Source organism: Notolepis coatsorum, assembly GCF_963971535.1.
Source record: "Notolepis coatsorum genome assembly, contig: SCAFFOLD_476, whole genome shotgun sequence".
In the NCBI taxonomy this organism is placed as follows: domain Eukaryota; kingdom Metazoa; phylum Chordata; class Actinopteri; order Aulopiformes; family Paralepididae; genus Notolepis; species Notolepis coatsorum.
The window spans coordinates 90,413-115,320 of record NW_028168938.1 but is presented as its reverse complement, the minus strand read 5'-3'; the positions used below and the strand labels follow the sequence as shown (position 1 = coordinate 115,320).

At 46.1% G+C, this 24,908-nt stretch overlaps 1 protein-coding gene across 1 annotated transcript in view; it reads right to left on the bottom strand.

Moving 5' to 3' along the window:
• Nucleotides 1-5,082: 5,082 nt before the first annotated feature.
• LOC311248823 (ferroxidase HEPHL1-like) overlaps nt 5,083-24,908 on the bottom strand; it is a 91,163-nt gene continuing 71,337 nt past the window's right edge. The window contains exons 13-19 of the mRNA XM_084339646.1: nt 17,064-17,203; nt 12,392-12,520; nt 11,922-12,028; nt 9,763-9,997; nt 8,498-8,637; nt 6,463-6,616; nt 5,083-5,461 (exon numbers count right to left, since the gene is read on the bottom strand). Coding sequence (XP_084195772.1) covers nt 5,376-5,461; nt 6,463-6,616; nt 8,498-8,637; nt 9,763-9,997; nt 11,922-12,028; nt 12,392-12,520; nt 17,064-17,203 — 991 coding nt within the window. The 3' untranslated portion in view covers nt 5,083-5,375. The remainder of the gene's footprint in view (nt 5,462-6,462; nt 6,617-8,497; nt 8,638-9,762; nt 9,998-11,921; nt 12,029-12,391; nt 12,521-17,063; nt 17,204-24,908) is intronic.

Genomic DNA, 24,908 nt, shown 5'->3' with positions numbered 1-24,908 from the left:
TTCATTGTGGAGGTGGATGCCTCTGACATCGCGGTGGGGGGGGTGCTCTCTCAGAAATGCTTAAAGGATGGGAAAGTGCACCCGTGTGCTTTTTTTTCTCGCCGTCTGTCACCAGCCGAGCGTAATTACGACGTGGGTAATCGGGAGTTGTTGGCGATCAAATTGGCACTGGAGGAGTGGAGACATTGGTTAGAGGGGGCGGCACATCCTTTCATTATTTGGACTGATCATAAGAACTTGGCTTACATCCAAGGGGCTAAACGCCTTAACGCTCGCCAGGCCAGGTGGACGTTGTTCTTCACACGATTTCGATTTACCATCTCCTATAGACCCGGCTCCAAGAATATCAAACCTGACGCTTTGTCACGCCAGTTTGATCTTCCTGGTCGGGAGGAACAGCCCCATCCCATTATTCCACCGGCCTTGATTTTGGCACCCGTGTCTTGGGGCATAGAGAGGGTGGTAAGGTCGGCGCTAACACGGGAGCCCGATCCAGGTGGGGGTCCTCCGGGACGGTCGTATGTTCCCAAGGTGGCGCGCTCACGCTTGCTACAGTGGGCACATGCGTCATCCCTCACCAGCCACCCAGGGGCAACCAGGACCCTGGAATTTATCCGTAGGAGGTTCTGGTGGCCGACAGTGGAGGGGGATACGCGTTCCTTTGTGGCGGCCTGTCCGGTGTGCGCACGTAGTAAGACCTCTCGACGGGCACCGGCGGGTCTCCTCCGACCACTTCCTATTCCTAAACGACCCTGGTCACACATATCTCTGGTCTTTATTTCTGGTCTTCCCCTTTCGGACGGGTTCACCACCATTTTGGTGGTGGTGGATCGGTTCTCTAAGGCGGCTCACTTTGTCCCTCTCCCCAAGCTTCCATCGGCCCGGGAGACTGCTGATTTAGTTATACAGCATGTCTTTCGGGTCCACGGGCTGCCAGTGGATATCGTGTTTCAAGTTCAAGTTTCAAGTTTCTTTAATAGTTGTCATACAGAAGTACAGAATACTTTTGTACAAAATGCTTCTTACTGTTGCGCTCCAGAGACTGTGCATGACAAGATAAGTATGAAATAAAAACATAGTAAAAATTAGAAGTAAAAAAAAGAGGTCACAGTGTTCAGTTTAGACATATGTACAATGTTCGTAGACGTAGTTACCATACAATATACAATACTGTGCAGTGTACTAATATACAATACTATATAGTGCAAGGCATAAATGGACGAGGTGCAGTTTAGGTACAATTCACAGTAGGTGTACGAGTTGTAGTGCAAATCCTTTATCAATAAATATAAAGTGTAAGTGTGTTTGTGTGATCTAAAGTGTGGAGAGTGGGTGCTGCAGTGTGTTGTTTGTTTGAGTGAGTGTGTGCGTGTGGGTGTGTGTGCTGTGTGCATTTGGTGGTTGTTGCATAGTGATTATTGTTCGTTTAGCGATTATTGTTCGTTTAGCAGCCTGATGGCCTGGGGATAGAAGCTCCTTCTGAGTCTTTCTGTGCTCGCCATAAGACTCCGGTATCGCTTGCCTGACGGCAGCAGTTCAAAGAGGCAGTTGTTCGGGTGGCTCGAGTCCTTAATAATTCTCTTAGCCTTCCCCTTGCACCGCTTGTTGTAAATGTTCTGGAGGGTGGGAAGCCCCCCTCTAATTGTGCGTTCGGCTGAACGTGTCACTCTTTGTAGTCTGCTACGGTCTTGTGCAGTGCTATTCCCAAACCAGGAGGTGATGTTGCCGGTCAGGATGCTCTCTATTGTACATGAGTAGAAGTTCCTAAGGATCTTCTGACTGACTTGGAACTTCCTTAGGCGCCTGAGGAAGTAGAGGCGTTGTCGTGCCTTCTTCACAACACTGTCAATGTGTGTGGTCCATGTCAAGTCCTCGGATATGTGGGCTCCGAGGTACTTGAAACTGTTCACTCTCTCAACTGGTGCCCCGTCGATGCTGAGGGGGCTGTAGTCCTTGACCCCCGACCTCCTGAAGTCCACAATCATCTCTTTTGTTTTGCTGACGTTCAGGGAGAGGCAGTTCTCCTGACACCACTGTGACAGGTTCTCTACCTCTTCCAGGTAGGCCCTTTCGTCGTTGGCAGAGATCAGGCCCACCACTACTGTGTCATCAGCAAATTTGATGATGGTGTTGTTGTTCCGCTGTGCTACGCAGTCATGTGTGTACAGGGAGTAGAGGAGGGGGCTCAGAACACAGCCCTGGGGGGCCCCTATGTTGAGCGTGATGGATGAGGACCGGATGGTGTCGGACCGGGGTCCTCAGTTCGCCTCCAGGTTCTGGAAGGCGTTTGCCGCCGGCCTCGGCGCCTCTGTCAGTCTGTCGTCTGGGTTCCATCCGCAGTCGAACGGGCAGACGGAGCGGGTCAACCAGGATTTGGAGGGGGTCTTGAGATGTTACGTTGCCGGTAGTCCGGCAACGTGGAGTAGGAGGTTGGCTTGGGCTGAGTACGCGCATAATACCCTTCTCTCCTCTTCTACCGGTATGTCTCCCTTTCAGTGCCAGTATGGTTTTCAACCTCCTCTGTTTCCCGAGCAGGAGCAGGAGGCGGAGGTGCCCTCGGCCCAGGCACATGTGGCTCGCTGTCGCAGGACGTGGAAACAGGTTCGGAAGGCACTACAGAAGGTTTCGGTTAGTACCCAACGGCAGGCTAACCGTAAGCGTCGTCCGGCTCCAGTTTACCGTCCAGGGCAGCGGGTTTGGCTTTCCACCCGGGATCTCCCTCTCCGGGTGGAATCCAAGAAGCTGGCTCCCCGCTTTATAGGACCATTTAAAGTGATTCATCGGGTTAATCCAGTGGCTTACAAGCTACGACTTCCGAGCTCTATGAGGGTTCATCCAACGTTTCATGTGTCCCTGTTGAAGCCATTCCTCTCATCGCCCTTGGCCCCGCCACTGCCTGTGGTTCCTCCGCCCCGGTTTATTGGCGGTCAACCCATTTACACGGTGCGGAGGATACTGGGTTGTAGGCGGAGGGGTAGGGGGTTTCAGTTCTTGGTGGATTGGGAGGGGTACGGGATAGAAGAGCGTTCTTGGGTGCCTCAAAGGGATATTTTAGATCCCAGCCTGATCGTTGATTTCCGGCGGCTGAATCCCGAGGCTCCTAGGTGAACGTCTGGTGCCGTTCGTCGGGGGAGGGTACTGTTACGTTCTGGACACCGACTTGGTCGGTGACCACCCACATTCCTGGCATATGTCACTGGGCTTGTCACCTGTCCTTCCCTGTCAATTAGTGCTGTCACTTAGGGGTGGTTCCTGATTGGCTGTCACGGGGGTGTGTGTGGAATGTTGGTATTTGGTGTCTATGTAACCTACCTGTCTTCTGCTTGTTCATTGTCAGGTCTTCACTAATTGCGTTCGGGGATAACGCGGACGGTTCTACTCTGGACCTCCAATAAGCTCCTATTTACCTTATTTCTATCTGTGCTATTTAGCACTTGTCTCTCTTAGAATTTACTCTGTGTTCTTACTATTAAAGTCGAACCTGTTCAAGAGTAAACACTCTCCGTCTCTGTGATTGCCTTCACCCATTGGAATTCACCTACCTCGAATCCTGACACACCTCCATGAATTAGTCAAAACACATATGTATAAGCATCTTTTTTATTGCACATTCACACTTTGAATCACATATTTGGTAGTACAGCACAGTGCATTGTTTGCACAAGTTGTCTTAAAAAAATCATCTTTATATTAAAACACAAACAGATATCAGTATTGTTTGCACAAGTTGTCTTAAAAAAATCATCTTTATATTAAAACACAAACAGATATCAGTTTATTTGCAGTGTTTGCACATTCATAGGAAGTTCCTGTGTTCCTTGACACATTCATAAATAAACAACACTTATAACAGCTTCTTTTCACATTTCTGTTACATCTATGTCATCCAATTTTCAAATTACCCCCAGCCCTTAGACAGAAAAATTTCCTTTTTTTTTTTTTTTTTTTTTTTTTATTATCTTTTTCCTCCTTTCTTCTTCCGTTTTTCTCCCCTCCCAATGTTAGTCGTTATGCATATTCCCAATCCCCTTCCTGGTCGTTGCGCACTCTACCCCCTACCGTCGGTCTGGGAGGGCGGAGACTATCACATGCTTCCTCCGACACATGTGTACCCAGCCCACCACTTCTTTTCACCTGGCAGCGCGGACTCTCACTGGGAGAGTGTAACGTGTGGAAGGTCACACTACCTCTCTTAGATCCTTCCCTCGCTGTGCAGGCGCCCCGACCGAACTGTAGGAGTCACTGTCCACAACGACCCAGACCCACCCACCGGCTTCCCTCCCACTGACTCTGCCAATCGAGCCAGTATGACGGCCGGCCAAGCCGGAAGCAACGCTGACAGCTGGATTCGATACCAGTGTCTGTCTCTTGCGTTGGTGACGAGCGCCTTGTCCGCTGCGCCACCCAGCCGCCTACAATTTCCTATTTTTATAAAAGTGTGCACAGGGTTGCCAGTGTGGGTTTGAGCGTCTACTCCTGGTTCCTCCGTTACCGGCATCCACTACTATCTATTACTCTGTTATAGTATCTAATGAGTTTAATGTTGCTTTGTGGTGGCATTTCCCTTTAAAGTGGTAATCCATGAGATCCTCATTTATGTTTATTTTGGCGACATCTATTGGTGATAAGCAATCACTGCTGTTGCTATTTTGCACTGTATTGACTTGCTTTCCATCTTGAAGATTCATGCTAACTACTGAGTTAGTCTTCTATTCAGTACAAACAAACTGCTGGTGATTAAAACGCATCACTTCCCGTGTGCCGGATGATTATCCCAGGAATGTCCTGCCAGACACCAGTATTTGGAACAGCTGAGAACAGTAAATGTAAACGCATTCATGAACTGGGTGTAGCTAGAATCACTATTGTGTTATATAATTTGGCGATAGAGAGTGTCAAAATAGACATTTAATTATAAAAAAAATGCTTGAGATTATTACTTAATTAAGCTGTTATAAATGTGTACGGTTTGTTAATGAACACACCATGAATGTGTCATGAAACATGTCATTGGTCATTTCTGAATGAGCTATATAAAAGTCCTCACAAAAAGTGTTACGCCCCCCCCCCCCCCCCACACACACACGCATGCACACACACACACACACACAAACACACACACGCGCGCACGCTCTCTCTCACACACACATACACATGCTCTCTTTCTCTAACACACACACAGCAGATCGTTCGTCATTGCTACACACGTACATTTCCTTCTCTTTTTTAAGTCTTTGATATGTTTCGCTACGTTGTGTATCTTTTTATTCTGAATGTTCTTATTACTGAATGTTCTTTTTTTTTATTTTTTTAACTTAGCCTCAAACCTTAGCCACCCAGCACAGTATAGCACAGTATAGTACAAGGCAGTCCCTCTAGTGCACCACGGCCAGCAGCAGCAGTCCCAGAGCGAGGGACAGGAGCAGGCCGGCTCTGGACCCCTCACCCCCCGGGGCTCCAGCTGAGGAGGAGAAGAGACAAGAGAGGCAGAGAATGAGATGACAAGCAAGGCCAACAAGACATTAAAGATTATACACTAATTACACGTAGAGCTGCTACTAACGATTATTGAAGTCATCGATTCATTGGTTAGTAACAATTACGTTATTGATTATTTAATCGGTGCATTCTAAACGATTCATTTTCATCCCCAAAAACCCAGACAATTGAACATTTTCATTTATGTACACTTGTGTTTTATTTTCCCCATGAATGCACAATGACATCGTGCTAAAGCATGCATTTTAACAGAGCATTCCACACGTTAACAGAGCATTGGTTTTAACAATCCAAGTTCTTCTGAATTAAATGTTTCCATCAGAGTAGATGCTTTGGAACATTTAACAGCCACCAAAGGAATGTTTCCAAGCATCAATGTTTGCAGTCATTCTTTGCAGATAATGTTTTGTAGTACATTTATTGGATTCAGTCAATTAATCATGACACCCCTAATAATCTGTGATTTTCCTTTGAATAATATACAATATATATATTTGTATTATTTAAAGGGAGTTAGGAGATACAAATTTGCTAAAATGTTACCACGTGTAGTAGTGGACTGGACATTTTCTGGAAAAAGTAAGTTAGATGTCATAGTTAGATACATTTTCACAAGTAAATACATGCACACACACACACACACACACACACACACACACACACACACACACACACACACACACACACACACACACACACACACACACACACACACAAACACACACTCATTCAAATGCCACAACCCTTTTCTGAATATGCTTTATAAATATGAAAAATTACCCCCACCCAGGGGGACACACAGAAATACACAGCCATGGCTTCATCCATAGTGGGGACATTCCATAGCCTTGCATCCATTCCCTAACCTTAACCGTAACTCGACTACAGACCTAACCCTAACACTTATTCTAACCACAACACTAAAATAGAACGAGAGATAAAGGGAGAGAGAGAGACACAGACCTCTGATGGTGAAGGTGGTCTCCATGCCAGCGTGAATGTGGTCGGTGACGTGACAGTGTAGCAACCATGTCCCGGGGTTCCTCGCTACCATCTCTATAGTCTGAAATGTCCCCGGGAAAAGGTCAAACACGTCCGCGCGGTGAGCCACGTCCATCTACCCCACGCATCAGGGTGGTGAGACCAGCAGAGAGGGAGAGGAACAGAGAGAGACAAGACCTGTGTTTAGATGGTGGCCATTTATAGGGTTGTAACGATACACACATTTTCAGAATGCGAATAAAAATGTGTAGGTCACAATTCAATTTGATTTTCGATTCTTCTTGCATTAAAATGCTCAAATACTAATTATACATGTGTATGTGTGTGTGTGTGTGCTTGTTCCCTTCCACTCTACAATGATAGGATGGAGGCAGATGCCTGGTTTAGAGGACACACTGGTGAAAAATGTGAGACTTAGGGAAGAGAACAAAAGAAAATACAATTTTCAATATGGATGCACTGTATTAGATGTAATTTATTTTTTGAAATGTTCAATACTGTATCGTTACACGCTTAGCTTTAAAAAAAAACATAACTCTGCTGGAGTCACATTCTGTTCAGTCTTGTTCACATTGTATTTCCCAAATTAAGAGATGGGGAAATTGCTGTAGTTGTTGGTGATAATAATAATAATGTTATTTCTGCCAAAGAAAGCTCATGCTTTGTTCTACCGAGCCAAAGAGCCTCATTTTGATAGAATCAACAACACTCACATTGGCGCTGGTTTTGCTGTCATCTCTTGTTGAAAAATAGATATCCAGTTTGCCATCTACTGAACCATCATCATGTCAACGAGACGTTCTACTTTCTACATCTCAGCATCCCAGTGTCTTCTAGGCTTTGCTTGTACAGTTGCACAGTGTCCCCCACCCACCCACCCCTCCTACCCAACCCCCCCCCACCCCCCTACCCAACCACCTACAATGTACAGTCCCCCCCCCCCCCACCCACCCAACCACCTCCAATGTACAGTCCCCCCCCCACCCCCCAACCCCACCCCACCTACCCAACCTCCTCCAATGTACAGTTTCTACGTCAAATGTATATACTCTCTTTTCTGGACTCTTTTCGTATCACAAGCAAATCTGGTATGACATAAATGTTTAGATGTAGCACTAGCAGTACTGTCTATCTGTATGTCATGTATTTCATATATGTTATGATGAATTGAAAATGGGGGACCCTGATGTAAACAAGACGAAAGTCTTTCTCTGGTCTGCATCCCCTTAACAATTGTATGTATTGAGCTGTACTGTACTGTACCCATTCTGCAATCTGTTAATAAAGTTTTCAATCAATCAATCAATAGGACCTGGCAACCATCAATCAGCTCCACAAGAACTTCATCATTATCTCACTAGGCTGGTAAAGATATGCCTCCTAAAATGTCTAAACGGAAGTACAGGCTACAGGCTTTCCGGTTTCGACAAAACAATTATAGAAACGTGTGCACAATATTTCCTCGTTTAAGCCACTGCAACGGCTTTGCCTGAATAATTTACTACATGACCGGGACGTTCTAGCTTGTTCTAGCTTTACTGTACATTGGAAAGACTGGACCAACATAACAATAGAACAGTGGCTCAATTTATCAACAGATCATTCAAACATTGAACAACTCACTGCTACAATAATAAAATAAAAGCATGTCACCCCTTTCCGTATCACTCATATTTACGACTTATTAACAATCATTTTCAATAATACTTTTCAACACACCACTAACAGTCCTACAGTTGGATCCTCAGGCTACACTTTCACCCCTACACATAAACACGTTGGGCAGGTTTGTGTGCCCACCATACACATGCACGCACACACATACACTGCACACTTGTATATAAAGGATAATGATAGTGATAGTTATGATGATGATGATGATAGTAATGATGAAGGAGAGAGTACCTTGGATATAAAGGATAGTGATAGTGATAGTGATGATGATGATGATGATGATGATGATGATGATAATAATAACAGTGATGAAGGACAGTACCTTGTAAATGAAGGTCTCTGCGTGGAAGTGGACGGTGTGCATGTCCACCTCGTTTCCCATGCCCAGCAGATACCAGTCTACTGTCTGTCCCGCTGTCATCTCCAGGCCATGGAGATTACCATACAGCCTGCCGTTGATCCCTTCAAAACACACACACACACACACGCACACGCACACGCACACACACACACACACACACACACACACACACACACACACACACACACACACACACACACACACACACACACACACACACACACACACACACAGATTTTCTATTGACACACATTCAATTTTTCTTTCTTTTTTTTTAATCTTTTTCCCCCTCCTTTTTCCTCAGATTTTCTCCCATCCCAATGTTAGTCGTTATACCAATTCCCAATCCCCTTCCTGGTCGCTGCGCACTTACCCCCCACAGTCGGTCTGGGAGAGTGGAGGCTACCACGTGCTTCCTCCGACACACGTCCAGCCAATCAACTGCTTCTTTTCACCTGGCAGCGCGGATTCTCACTGAGAGGGCGTAGCGTGTGGAAGGATCACACTATCCCACTTAGATCCTATCCGCGCTTAGCAGGCGCCCCGACCAAACTGTAGGAGTCGCTGTTTACAACGACCCGGACCCACCCCGCCAGCTTCTCCCACCCTCTAATACTGCCAATTGTATCAGTGTGAACGGCCAGCCAAGCTGGTGACAACCCCGGAGCTGTGAGCCACCTGACCGCCTTTTAAAATTTTCTTTCTAATAATTTTCAGCTCATGTGCCTCAAAGATTCTGCTGATCGTGCTTGAGATGGGGAACCTACTGTAGATGAGAAAGCACTCGTCCATAATTACAAATAATGACTTGTCATTGAAAGTTAGTAAGTATACTGTAATTGGGAGGAGGACACCTGTTTGCACCCGATTACGCCACACCCCTCGGGCAAAGAGCGTTAGTTGTAGAAGGGTCGTGGAGTCATGGACCCAGTCTACAGTAAGACACATGTGTTCTCCATCTCCCATCTCATCCCCCTTTAGAAACCCTGCATGTCTCACTGTTCCCTGGTGCCCCTCTGCCCTTCTCTCTCCCCCATCTCTCCCCTTCAGGCCTAGGCGTTCCTGGAACCTTTCCCCTAAGAAGCCTCTCTCTCACCCTCACTCTCGCCCTACTGTAACTCTCACCCTCTCTCTCTCTCTCTCTCTCTCTCTCTCTCTCTCTCTCTCTCTCTCTCTCTCTCTCTCTCTCTCTCTCTCTCTCTCTCTCTCTAAAGTCTCTCTCTCACCATGCATCAGGTTGCTCTCCTCAAAGTCGTCGGCCGGGATGAAAGTGTCTGGCTCCTTGCCGAGGTATTTTCTGATATTGTCGTCCAGGAACCAGGACTTGTTCTCATCGTACACCATGAAGAGGAGAGCGAACTCTCTGTCCACGTCCTTCCTCTGTCTCTCTGCTCCCACGGCGCGCCCCAGGGTCCCGCGCCTGCACACCACCAGCGGGCCCAGCAGGCCGCTGTACAGGTCCTGTGTGAACGAACGACCACACTCTCTCTCTCTTAACCCATTCAGGTGTGTACATTGTTTTTCTTTTGGGTTATGTCTTCTCATAAATCTATCTTTGAATTCCAGAGTTCTATTCGCCTGATTCACTTCGCGGCCGTATTGGTCAAGTTTGATGCAACGAGGGGTTAGGATGCGGAAGTGGCCGTTCACTTCGATGTTACAACTTTGCTATACAAATGGCATCAATAATCTAAATAGTGAAAAAAAAGAGGCATAATGCAAACTTGGAATTACAAACTTGTGATTTTAAATATAATGGACGTGAATTAGTCATCTGCTCATTGACATGCGTTCATATCGATCTACGAAAATAAAGACGGCTGCAAAGTGAATACGGCGAATAGCTTTCAATGGTCAGTAGCCATTGTGACATTACCATTAGAATGTTCAGTTCTCAAAATTCTTTAACCTTCTGTAGTGTGGTAGTGAAAGGGTTGCACATAATATTGTAAACTGGATGCTTTCATGTAAATAAGAAAGGGATAATCAATAAGTACGTGTGCGTTAAATGGTGTTAAGGCACGACGGGGAGCCAAAGAACAAGTTCATTATTCTGCTTATACCGCGGTCATTTGCCAACAATATAGAATAAAAGCATTTGCAAATGTGGGCGGCTACGTGGCGTAGTGGGCAAGGCGCTCACCACGGAATCTGGAGACGCTGGGCTTGCCTGTTCGAGCCCAGCGCTCCACATTTTGCTTTCAGTTTAGCTGGTCGTCCGTACTAATACACATTGGCCGTATTAGGGGGTGGGAAACTGATGGGTGGGGATCGGGCAATGTGGACAGCGACTCCTACAGGTCGGTTGGTGCGCCTGCGCAGTAGAATAAGGAAGTGTCGGGGGCAGCGTGAGCCTCCCACGCGTTACTCCTCGCCACTGAGAGATCGAGCTGCGCAGGTGAAAAGATGCGACTGCTGTTACCTCAAGTACCGGAGGGGACTTGTGCTATGTATGACTTAGTCCAGGGGTTCCCAAACTTTTCAGGCCAGGACCCAGAAAATAAGGCGTCAGAGAGCCGCGGCCCAATGCACATCGTCTGGCTTTTTTTTTTTTCTTTTTTTTTTTATCATCTCGCGGCCCATCCGTGGCTGCTCGCGGCCCACCTTTGGGTCGCGCCCCCGACTTTGGGAACCACTGACTTAGTCCACATTGCAGCCGGCTTGTGGGAGGCAAGAAACAGCGTTCGTGACAGGGGAGGGTTGAATTGGATGTTACGAAATTGGGATGGGAGAAAATATAGAAAAAATGGGAGAAAAAGTGGATAAAAAAAAAGCATTTGCAAATGTTTGGTGAAAGTTTTGCACTTTGCCATTAGTGTGTTTTCCTTCTCAATCGTTAGTTTATCAAGTCGATAAGTCAACTGTGCTCACTGCAGTTAGTTGTCTCAACCAACTAACGGTCAAAGTCTATACTATCCAGTAAAAGGAAAGGATTGGATTTGGATCAGTACTCTGTATCGAGCCATACTTACTAGGGATGTTCGATATTGGCTTTTTTACCGATATCTGATACACCGATATTGTCCAACTCTTAATTACCGATATATGCAAGGTCCCCCCCCCCCCAAAAAACGGAATAATTTCAGGTAATTTACATTACATATCTCTTGTCGTGGAATTAACACAACATTATGCATACTTTTGACAATAAATAAAATAATAATTTGTTCTTACTTGCTTGCCTGGGTAAATAAAGGTTAAATAAATGTAAAAACCGATACCGATAATTTCCGATATTACATTTGAATGCCAATATCGGCCCATAATATCGGTAGGCCGATAATATCGGACATCCCTAATACTTACAGTTTAGGACTAAGAATTGGTGGTAATAATAAAGTGGTATCGGTGCCTCCTAACAGAGTATATATGCAGTATAATGTACCTTGATGAAGTCCACCGTGGAGTAGTAGGCGTAAGTGATGCAGTTAGGATCCGAGACTCCTGGACCGGAGCTTTCTGGGATGTCCCACCTGAACTCTGTCATCTTGCCTGACAAGAGAACAACGCAGTGCATGTATACAGTAGCCTATGTATATTATCTCACTCACTCAGTTTGTTTGTCAGATACGCATCAGCTAGCCTCGCTTAAAACTCCGGGAGAGGTGTTTTTGGCCAACAGCTAGGCTAGTGGTCCGTATCCGCTTTCATTCATTTGTGCTAGGCTAGCTTGCAGCCGGATAGCTTTCAACTGAACACATTGGTATCTTATCTTCTTGTCTGACTCTGGAGAAGACGGTAAGTGCATTTCCCATAATGTTGCCGTGTTCCTTAAGATGAAGATTGTTTTTGCAGTGGTATTCCCTCCAACACACAACAATACTAATGTATCATTGTCTCAGTCTCTTTTCTTACCTGGTTCAACTGGAGTATGCATGTCAACAGTCTTCACTCCGTGTGCGTGCATTGAGTATGACCTGTTGCTGGCTTTGTTCTTGAATGTGATCCGGATCTGCTCTCCTACCTCTGCTCTCACTGCTGGACCTGTTGGGGTAAAAGACAAGACTCACTACTGGACCTGTTGGGTTTGAAGTGTATTGACATTTAAAATGTTATTGATGATTCTCCTTCTCTTGTCCTATGGTTTGTTTAAGGCTCATGTTCATTGTTTACCACTTTGAAATAAAATCTAAAAATGTTGGAGTTGAATAAAACTGTGTCGTGTGTGTGTATATACAGTATACGGTGTATATATACATATAATCTATAATTAGAGCTCTGTAGAATGAATACATTTAACCGTAACCTCAAAATCTAAATTTGTATAGAATCTGAAAATGTGAGTGTCACTACACTACACAACAGTATGTGTTACAGCCTTCCACCCGGTTTTTGAACCATAAGTCCTGCGCTTGCCAGCTTAAAAAGCATCAGTGCTACTGATTCAGCCAAATCAAACAGATGCACTTGGATGAAGGGCAGTATTTAGGAGGAGTGAGTTTAACAGACAGTCACTTGTGTAGTACAGTGTGTAGTAATGTAACTGACCAGTAGTATGTAGTAATAGGGCGGGCCATACTTTTTTTTTTTTGGAAAATCAATCGAGTGGGGTGTCTAAAATACGTGTTTTTTTGTGGGGAATTCAAATATGGGATTATTTTTCTAATCGGATAACTCCTACCTACATTGTTTTGGATTTCAAAATGGCCGATTTGACCATTTTTCACCCCTTGGCCATACATGGATGCCAACATGAATCTGAAGGAAATCATAACATGCAAGGTGTCTAAATGATGTGTTTCTTAATGGGGAATTCAAATATGAGTTCATTTTTGGGATAGAATAACTCTAACCTACATAATTTTGGATTTCAAAATGGCTGATTTTACCATTTTTCACCCCTTGGCCATACATGGATGCCAACATGAATCTGAAGGAAATCCTAACATGCAAGGTGTCTAAATGATGTGTTTCTTAATGGGGAATTCAAATATGAGGTCATTTTTGGGATAGGATAACTCTAACCTGCATAATTTTGGATTTCAAAATGGCAGATTTTACCATTTTTCACCCCTTGGCCATACATGGATGCCAACATGAATCTGAACATTAACTGTTGCTGCAGCAAAGACAAAAAGATTCCTGTGAAAGATATTGCCTACATCAAGGGACAGAGGGAAAAGGTTGGAAGTAAAGGACCACACCAAATGGCTGGAGCTGATCTGCCTGAGCACAAGAGACAGGTGAAAACATTGGAAAGGCAGGGGATGGAAAAGAAGGCAGAGAAAAGGAGAAGGGGCAAAGAAGAAAGCTTTGCAGCAGCAGACAAGGTTGCCAGGAAGGATTTTGAGAGCTTCCTTACAGTCCCTGAAGTTGAGCTCATTCCTGAAACTGACCCTGCAGCAAAGCTACGGAAAAATTATGATGAGATTCCAAACATCGCCCTTGCTAGTGTAAGGTATGGCATAGGTCTAAGGCCAACTGCAGCTATAGCAACTGCAGCTCTGATTGATGCAGGACTCATCTTAGAAGATGACACAAGTAAAGTGATTGATAAGAACAAGGTTAAGAGAGCACAAGAAAAGTTGATGCAAGAGCTGGGGGAAGAGTTTGAGGAGAAGTGCAGGGAGGAGGGGGGGATCTCCTGTATCCTCTTTGATGGGCGGATTGACATGACCAATGTGATGATGGAAGCTGAGGGCAGTGACCAATCTTTTCCTGCAAAGATCAAGGAAGAACACTATAGTGTTGCTAGTGAGCCTGGCAGCAACTATCTGTTCCACTTTACACCAGAGAAAGCAACTAAAGAGGAGTCCCATGCAGAGAAGATTGCTAAGGTCCTGTTTGCCTGGCTGAAAGAGAGAGGTTCTGATAAGACCTTGTGGGCCATTGGAGGAGACTCGACCAATGTCAACACTGGAGTGAAGGCAGGTGTAATGCGGAAGCTGGAGCTGCACCTGGGGAGAAAGCTGGTCTGGTTGGTGTGCAGCCTGCACACTGATGAACTTCCACTGCGCCGTCTCATTGTTGAAGTTGATGGGGCTACTCTGTCAGACAACAAATTGTCTGGGCCAATAGGACAGCTCCTTGATTCTGTTACAGACTTGGAGATCAATCCTAACTTCACCAGGATCTTTCTTGGCCCTCCGCTGATCAAGCTGCCTGAGAAGATCATTCAAGATCTCTCAACTGATCAACACTATGGCTATAAGCTGGTCTGTGCAATCAGGGATGGAGTGCTTTCTGCAAGGCTGGCTCTGCTGGAGATTGGACCGGTAAACCACAGCCGCTGGCTCACCACAGCAAACAGACTCCTCAGGCTCTGGGTGTCAAAGCATCAACTTAAAAGAAAGAACCTGAATAATCTACAATGCATTGTGGAATTCATCACTGGAGTGTATTATCCATGTTGGTTCAACATGAAGGTCAAGCACTCCTGGATCGAAGGGCCTAGGCACATCCTGTTTCAGCTGGACTGCCTCAAGTCTCAGAGGAAGGAGGTGCTGGATGTTGTGATGCCAACTGTGAGAAGATCTGCTTGGTATGCCCACAGTGAAGCCATCCTCCAAACACTGCTGTGCTCTGAGGATCAAAAAGAGAGAATTGAGGGGGTGGAGAGAATCCTGGCCATCAGGGGAGAGGGGGATCCAGACACTCAGCTGGGAGACTCCTGTGTCAGGATCAGAAGAACACCTCACATCAATAGTGACGCTTCCAGCATTGGTGGCTTAATCAGCTGGTCAGAAGATGTGTCAGTCACCTCTCACCTGCTCCCTAAGCACCTCCGAGGTGAAGAACTTCATCAACACCCCCATGGAGGTTCTCGACTGGCCTTGCCACACACAAAGCATCGAGAGGGTTGTTAAAATGGTGACTGAGGCCTCTGCTAAGTACTTTTCATAAGAAAAAAGGGATGGAGGGATCAGGGCTCAGGAGACCAGCAGGAGGCTGATGTCCAAGAATGAATCCAAGCAGGACTTGTGCAACCTGATCAAATTTAAGAAGATATATGATTGATGGAGCCCCATGGATTTTCTCAATAGGCTACATTGAGACGTTTGTTAAAATGGTTACAGAGGTTTCTGCTGAGTAGTTCTGGAAAGAGCTCACCTATTTATGGCTGACGTTGACTTTAAGTTTGTGTTTGTAGGTTGGTGGCTAAAGCAGTACAGTAGGAGATCTTGCCATCCAAGAATGAGTCCAATCAAGATATTGGAACCTGGCAAAGTTCAAGAAGTCAGGAAATCGAGATTTAGCACTTAGGTGTTTGTGTGTATTACAAATACAATTTATTATTGTTAGTATTATTATTATTGATCTTTGGAGTTGTATCCAGTTATATACAGTTCACTTGTTAATAAATTTGATGGCTTTGTCATTATAAATGATTTCCCATATATTTTTTATCTTTGCAATTTTGTAATACAATACCAATGGGTTCAAATGGTAAAATCAGCCTTTTTGAAATCCAAGATTATGCAGGTTATATTTATCCTATCCCAAAAATGACCTCATATTTGAATTCCCCATTAAGAAACACATCATTTAGACATATTGCATGTTAGGAATTCCTTCAGATTCATGTTATCATCCATGTATGGCCAAGGGGTAAAAAATGGTAAAATCGGCCATTTTGAAATCCAAAATGATGTAGGTTAGAGTTATCCTATCTCAAAAATGAACTCATATTTGAATTCCCCATTAAGAAACACATAATTTAGACACCTTATATGTTAGGATTTCCTTAAGATTCATGTTGGCATCCATGTATGGCCAAGGGGTGAAAAATGGTCAAATCGGCCATTTTGAAATCCAAAACAATGTAGGTAGGAGTTATCCGATTGTAAAAATAATCCCATATTTGAATTCCCCACAAAAAAACACGTATTTTAGACACCCCACTCGATTGATTTTCCAAAAAAAAAAAAGTATGGCCCGCCCTAATGTAGTAATGTGACTGACCAGTAGTGAGTAGTAATGTTGCATACATGGAACCATAAAAACCCAAATGATCCACTAAAACGAGCCCCTTTACTGGGTTTAATGATCACACCATTTTGTACATGTACATGTACTTTATACGTGACAAATAAAAGCAACTTGAACATGATGTGTAATTTAATGTAGTATGTAATGTAGAATGCAAAGTAGTATGTAATGACGCAACATTTAATTTAATGTACTGACACTTGCATAACAAGATGTCGTCACAGGGATGATTGCAGATATGCTAAGTTTGTCTCTGGGCCAAATATGTTTGTAGTAAGATATGATTAAGTCCAGAATTCAACAACTGTTTATACTGTAGGAGGGAGATAACAGAGGATAAGAGTGAAAGCATTTATCAGAATAGTTACTCTTACTCTCTAACACTAACTTATAGTTAATGAAATTGTGAAATTAAAACATGTCCCATTTGTCTGGGAACCCCTGGAACCCCCCCCCCCCCCCCACATGGGCATGGGACCCCACATGGAGAACGGCTGACCTAGTAATTTTTTATTTTTTTTTGCTTTAGGGGAAACAGGGAATTAAGTCAAAAGAATAAGCAATAAGAGCGATAAGAACACATCTAAACATAATTTACCCATAATTCCAAGGTGTATCTGTTGTGGCAGGCGCTCCTTCTGCATACTGAAGGTCTCGTCGGTGTACTCTCTGTAAACCACCTTCTTGTAGCGAGAGCCAATCCTGTTCTCCCCTTTCTCCACAAATATACTGCCTGGACTGGGAGACAAGCACCGATAGGCCCATTTCACAGCAGCCATTTTTACATGTCATAGTGTGTGAGGGGCTGTCTGTATGTGTAACTGGGAGTAGTATGTGAGAAGACAAATTTAAATTGCCTTGTGTAAATTGACAATAAAGCAAATCTTCTTCCTCTGTATGCAGTGATAAAACAGTAAAAACTGAAATAATGTATTTGACAAGAAATCCAGCAGGATTCTTGCATGCATTATACGGTCATTATAAGTCATGCATTATAAACTTTGGTTTAAATGGTTAATTTAAAAAGGTATATTGCATGTGTAACATACATTAAAAGGTTGGAACAAGGTGTTTAAACATAATATGGAATACACTTCATTTAAGAGAAGAGTTTTCCAAAAACCTTTGGGACTTTCTTTGGGACGCCATATGTAACTGAGGGGTACAATTCCCTGACTGTATTGTTAGATATGATATTTAATACCACTACCTCATGTACTTTAACTTCTGGCCACCCAGTACAAGATATAAGTATGATGAACACTTTCCCACCTGATGAAACGAATCCACACAAATGTACCAAATCGAAGGTTTAATACAGCAAAGGGTGTATACAACGATCACTTAATTACATTTATGATTTGAAATATGAAATATGCACTTTTATGGCAAATGAGTATTCGTAGGTAAATCAACATTGAATGTCCAATCTCTGGTTACGCAGGGAGTAAGTATACAACCTGGAATATTTAGGAAACGATAGCGATGGTACTTAAATGATTATAGCTGGATACACTAAGGGGGGGGGGGGGGGGGGTCCCGCTGGTTGTAAGACAGTAGGAGGGGGGGGTTAGAGAAGCCGCTGGCGGTATCCCATCTGGCCGACGGTGTCTTGGGAGAATCCAAAGTCTTGGACACGGTGCCCACAGAACCTCGGACCGCAGACGAATACAGCTGGACCCTCTGTGGACGGTAGCTGCCGGTCCACAACGGAGAGACGTGAGGCGACCTCACTAGTGTCGAGCGCCGTCTCACCTGGAGTCTTCTCCGGGGGGTAGTTCCAACACTCCGCAGTGTTGGCCTTTATCCATGGAATAATCAAAGCACACAAAGCATAATCCAAGCCGTAGAAGGCTCGCCGTCGTCCGGGTAGAGTAATCCAATATACAGGTCCAGTCGCTCTTGGCCCGGAGCTCCTCGGATGCAATCACCACTAGGGGTCTGACCAGCCTGGTTAAGCGTCCAGATAACGTCAGGAACGATGGGGGTACTGATAACTTTAGAACTCTAACCGAACGATGCACCATACATAAATAGACTATTATTAGCTTAATAGAATACGTCCAACTCGACGGTATAGTGCCAAACTATGACTATTCAACTATTAATCTACACGATATCTCAATGCCTATTCTGGGGCCAAGTAGGCCTTACTACACCGCACGTGCGTCGTGGGCAGGCTTTGCGTCTGTCACTCTGTTGGAGGGTAAAGAACTGGACTAAAAAGAAAGTTCTACTTTACTTACGCCATATATATATGCGCTATGAACAAATAGTACCATTCGTATTTCGCCCGACATATTCCTGCGCGGAACCGGGGCTTGCCACGACATGTTAGGCGGCACGATTGAACTTGGACCTAGGGGCATGGCAACCTGGCGCCAGGTTCTCGTCCAATGGTAGAATGAAACTATTATGGGCTGTTTAGTAGACTAAAGGGATATTCAATGCATATTGTACAAGCAATATACAGGGGATATCAAACGATATACAAATACAATTAAATATATATATATAAATAAATATACATATTCGGTTTAATCTGATCCTTCACAACAGCCGCCCCCTAATTAGTCCCACCTAATTAGCTAAGCAGAGACAGATTAACCGCACTGTCTACCACTCAAGGTCCGCTGTAAGGGTCAGTCAACTCACAAAGTCATAGGGTCATGGTCATCATCGATAGTATCTGGGAGTCGGGGCAGTTCTATGAGCCTCGCCACGGGACGTGTGTAGGTGCGCCCTTGGACGAGTACTTCAGCTGCTCGGACCTTGCCATCGGCACCGGTGATCACTTTGCTTACGCGGCCAGCCGGCCACATAGCTCTGGGTAGTGACTGGTCAATAATCATGACGACTGTTCCTTCTGTCAAATTGTCTCTCTCTTTTACCCACTTCTGGCGGGTCTGTAGAGACGGTAGGTAGTGAAGTAGGAAGCTGCTCCAAAACTTGTCAGCTAGTACTTGGCTGTACCTCCACATTCTTCGGCCGTTCGCTTCTTCAGGCCTGTACATTGTCTGGGGTAGCGCGGGGTCCAGCCGCCCCATTAGGAGTGTGTTGGGGGTGACTGGGTCGACATCTGCTACATCACTGGAGACGTATTTCTTTATGATCAGCTCTGTGACCTTGTGTCGGCTGTTCAAGACGATCGGGTACTTAATGTCATCTGGTAGATCAGGGGCTCTCCGCAGGCGACCACCCACTCTGATGAGATTATGGGCGTCACTCTCTGGTGCCAGGTGAATCAGTCTGCTGTCTGATGGGACGGGGTTTCCTCCCTGTAGACAGTCTAGCTCAGGGGTAGGCAACCCTAGGCACGCGTGCCTGCATAGGCACGCGAGGGCATTTGCATAGGCACAGGGGGCAGCATTTTTCAAAAAAAAGATTTTTTTTTTTTTTTTTTTTTTTATAGTGAAATATTTTGCACTGTTGTCGCATTTATCTTGTTGAAATCCTCCCACAGGTTCTTTTTACTACCACATATTTAATTGAGACCCTTTATTTGTTTATTATTTCAATTTAGCTGGAAATACATTGCTACATCATTCAGTAACATTTGCAGAGCCTTATAACAAAAACATTATTATGGTCACCATTGTGACCAGTGGGATTAATCAACACATTTTATTATTTATTTTTCTATTTCATTGAACATTGCACATGTTAAAAGCCATTTTTTTACTCAAAATGTGAGTATTACCAAGTCAACTTGTGTTCTTAAAACAATGACAATAAACATAGTTTTATTAGGTTGAAATAATGTGGTTGTGTACTTTTTTTCTGTTAACTTATTATGGATTGAAAACTGAAAACCTTAATGCACAGTTACTGAACTCAATATTTTTAAGTTCTGGTAACTTATTATTATTTATTTTTTTACAGTGTAGTCTTGCGATCAATCAAAACTTATTTACACGATATACCTCACATTCACCCTCCATTCACATCCTGGTGTTCTCCATTAGGCCTGTAGGTGGAGCTATGACAGCACACGTACAGTACACACACCGATGGTGTGATGTGTCCAAAAATGAATGGGCAAATGTGAGTGAAATGGTCGCACTGTATGCAGCTGTTTGTCTGCATTGCATCCCCCCCCCCAACTCAGATTTAGGGTTGATACAACCATCATAATAATATTGTTAATAATAACAATAACAATAATAATGTAATAATATAAAAATTATCATTAAAAATACCTGATTATGAGAAAAAAAAATTACGATGCATGGAATATTGTTGAGGCACACTAGTTACAACTATATTTCAAATAGGCACTCCATGTCAAAAAGGTTGCTGACCCCTGGTCTAGCTCATCGGGGAACGAGTCTCTCTGGGCTCGTTGTAGTAGAAGAAGTTCTGCTTCTTCGTAGTCAGCTGCTGACATGTCAGTGGTGGACTGAATCTCTGGGTGGTGCCGCAGGAATGTTCTTTGCTGCGCACTCTCTAGGGTAATGCAGTCATCTATGTTGGGGTCTGTGGAGGCGACAGTGCTCAGTCCACAGAACATAGGTTTCTTGTTCTCAGCCTCCTCGTTACTTGCTTCCCTCGGGGTGGGCGTAGGCCAATCTCCTTCCGGGAGCTTGAGGAATGCTGGTCCGTCACTGTAGATGTTGCGACGGGTTAGGTCATCCAGAGACATTCCCCGGGTGATGACGTCAGCTGGGTTGTGTTTGGTGTCCACATACCGCCAGCTTGCTTCTTCTGTTAATTCTTGAATCTCGGTGACTCTGACTCCCACGAAGACCTTGTATCTGCATGAATCAGACTTGATCCATGTGAGTACTGTCGTGGAATCTGACCACAAGATTGTTCTATGCACCGGAATGGTGAGTTCACGTTGGATTAACGTGGCTAGATGCGCTCCTGCGAGGGCTGCGCAGAGCTCTAGACGTGGGATAGATTGTTGCTTACGTGGGGCTATTCTTGAGCGGGCCAGGATGAAAGCAGTGTGTATCTTTCCTCCCATCTCTTGGGCACGCAAGTAGGCCACCGATCCGTAGGCTACTTCGGAGGCGTCGCTGAAGACGTGTAGCTCAATCTGGCATGCCTCTGGCCTCACTGTGGATGGGAAGTAGCTGCGGCGTATATTGACACCTGGGAGTGAGCGGAGTTCCGTCTCCCACTCTCTCCATGTTGAGGCAAGGTGTGCGGGTATTGGGTCGTCCCAGCCCTGGTCCTTGTCCCATAGTGCTTGTACAATCATCTTTGCCCTGGTGGTGTAAGGTAGAATACATCCCAACGGGTCATATTGTCTGGCGAGTGTTCTGTACACACTCCGTCTTGTGGTCGGTATCGCCGCCGACCTTCCTTGCTCTGGAGCCAAGGGTTTGTGTCTATAGTGGAGCGAGTCTGTTTTGAAGCGCCAGACTAGTCCTAGTGTCATTTCTTGGGCTTCTCCTGGGATTGTCGCCATCCAGGTCTCGCTGCTGGCAGCCTTGTCCGCGGAGGAGAGGCTGCGCAATACGTGCGGGTCGCTGCTGGCCCACTGCCTGAGATCAAAGCCGCCTTTGATTAGGGAGGCGCGTAACTTGATTAGGAGAGCCTCGGCTTCTTCTTGAGTCGAGACGCTTTGTAAACAGTTGTCCACGTAGAAACTGTTCTTCACACTGTGTTGGACCTCTTCATCTGCTGCTGGGTCCTCTGTGACGTGTTTCTGTAGTGCAAAGGTAGCACAGCACGGGCTGCATGTGGTTCCGAAGGGGAGTACTTCCCACTGGTAGATGGATGGGTTCTCATCTCCGATCTTCTCTCTCCATAGGAACCGTAGCAGAGGCTTGTCCTCCTCTACTAGTCTCACCTGCAAGAACATCCCTTTGATATCCCCGCTTATAGCCACCTTGTCCTGGCGGAAGCGCAGTAGCACGCCTAGTAGGGAGGGGCCGAGTGTGAGGCCGGGCAAGAGCTCTTTATTCAGATTTTGGGATCCGATCTGGTAGCTGCAGTTAAACACAATGCGATCCTTGCCGTTGTGATGGACCTTGTGATGCGGCACGTACCATGATTCGGTCGTCTGATCGGCCTCTTTAATGTCAATCTTTGTTACGTGTCCCGCTGTGATTAGCTTCTCAATCTCAGCTCGGTACACACTCTCTTGAGCGGGGTCTTTGGCTAGGCGCCGCTCTGTGTTCAGTAGATAGCGCTCCGTGGCGTCTTTCTTTGCGTGAAAGGTGGGCATTCCCTCTCGCCTCAGGAGTGGAGTTGCGTATCTCATCACTCCGCCGACTGTGACTCTCTTCGTCCCCTGCTCGAGTAGGTTGATGGCGTAAATGTCTTCTTTAGAGCGAATATCTTTCTTTTCGTTCTTAAAGGGCATTGTCTCTAGGGTCCATAGCCTCTCGACATGCTGCAGGAGAGTGGTGTCTTCTTCTGTCGTTCTGGAGTGGAAGCAGCTAGTGGCTGCTGTTCGGTTGAGAGATTTAGCGAGGGGGCCTTGTAGGGTCCACCCTAGGCGGGTCTCGACTGCTGCAGGACAGCCTCGGGGGCCTGTATGGACCCGGTCAATCGGGACTATGAGTTCTGCGTGGTCGGAGCCTATCAACAGGGTCGGGGTAGCGCCGTCTATGAGCGGGATAGGTAATTGGCGCAGGTGCACATATTTATCCATCAACTTGGTGACAGGGTAGGTGTACTGCGATAGTCCTATTTCTTGGCTGGTGAAAGCATTTGTGATCTTGTACCGTCGCTCTGGCTGCCCGTTGGCTGCGATGGTGAAGGAGACATTCTCGCCCTTTATCGTCTTTAAATCTCTTCTTATTGTCCGAATCGTCATTTCGTTCTTGCTCCCCCGCAGTCCCAACTGGGTCGCAGCGGAGGCGAGCAGAAGGGTCTTCTCTGACCCGTCATCAAGGACGGCGTAAGTGTCCATGACTTTATCTTGGTAGCTCAATGTCACACGGACTACCTTTAAGAGCACTTGGGCTCCGCTGCTGCTGGCGGGGTCAATGTACATGACACTTGCCTTGGTGCCGCTCCGTGGTGCAGGTATAGGCCGTCTTCCGTTACTTTCGTGTAGTATATCTAGATGGGCTCCATCGCACCGGCTGCACCTTTTCTTTAGGCGGCATTCGGCTGCCATGTGGGGCCGCGCACATCGATAACAGCGCCGGTTGGACTTTATCCATTGACTCACTTCTTCTGCATTCATCTTTGTGAATAGGTCACATTGTGACAGCCAGTGTTCTTTCTCACAGTAGGGACACGCTATCTTCCACTTCTCTTTTCTCGAGGGGGTGCTGTGACTCTTACTGCTCGGTACTGACTCTGATTGGTGCATGACAGTCACCGATCTTCTTCCATCATTTATTCTCCTGGGTCCCTCTCTGGAGCTTGGCGTTCTCCGCCCGAAGGTGTCCAGTCGTAAGCTGCTGACCTCTCTCGCCAGGAAGTCGGCCAGATCAAGGAGGGATGGCTCGGGGCCGTTGGGATCCCGGTAATCCCTCTGCCGCCTAAAGCGCTCCTGTCTTGCGGGTGGCAGCTTCTCCAAAATCCTCTCGACGTTAGAGTTGGCGTATAGCTCATGCATGCCCTTCTCCCGTTGCGCTCCCAGCATCCCTACCAGGGACTGCACTTTGATTGACAGGTCGTCTAGTGAGCGATTGTCTGTGGCTGGGGGTAGGCGGTCAATATGCCTTATCTCCTGGATTACGTAATCCCATATACGTCCATATCTCTGATCCAGCGCTGCAAGGGCCGCTGTGTATGGGGTCGAAGAGGTAGCATAGGCTAGCGCTATATTGTGCGCTCGCGGTACTTTCAGGTGCTTCAGTAGTATTGCATACTTGTGGCGTTCATCAGCGACATCCACCATCATTGTCTCTAAGCACATCCGGAGCTCCGTGTACTGTGCTCGACTCTCATAGGCGAAGTCTGGGAATGACGGTGTGGCATTGTATGACGCCGTGGATGGCTGATACATCGGCGAGCGTTGGGGGAGAGACCTCCTGGGCGAGTCCCCTCTTGCGCCTCGCTGTGGGCTGGTACTGGCAGGGTACCATGGCCCGCTGGTCCAGGTGCTGTTCCTCGGGGCTGGTCGTGCGTCGTGCTCACCCGTGAATAGAGTCGGGGGTCTGTAGCGCAGCGCCGCGGGGGTATAGCCTGGACTGTATGGGACCTCCTGGTCCGGTGGAGTACTGTGCTGTCGCCGGGCTTGGTTCTCCTCTTCTCCCTCTTCTTCCTCTATCAGATCTTCCAGGTCCTGTAATCGTTTATTTAGCTTCTCCGCAGTGTATGCCGCTCCTTCCTTGTAGCTGGGTCTCACTTGGACCGGTATGGGAAGGGGGTCTGCGGGGGGTCTAGACTCGGTCTGTTGGTCAAGTTCAGGGTCGCTTGCTCGTTGTGGTGACGCTGCCCTTGACTGTTGTCTCGACGAGTTCCTTGAGCCCCTAGCGGAGGGAGAGGGTGTTGTACTTTTGATCAGCTGCTCTATTAGTTGCGCTTGTAG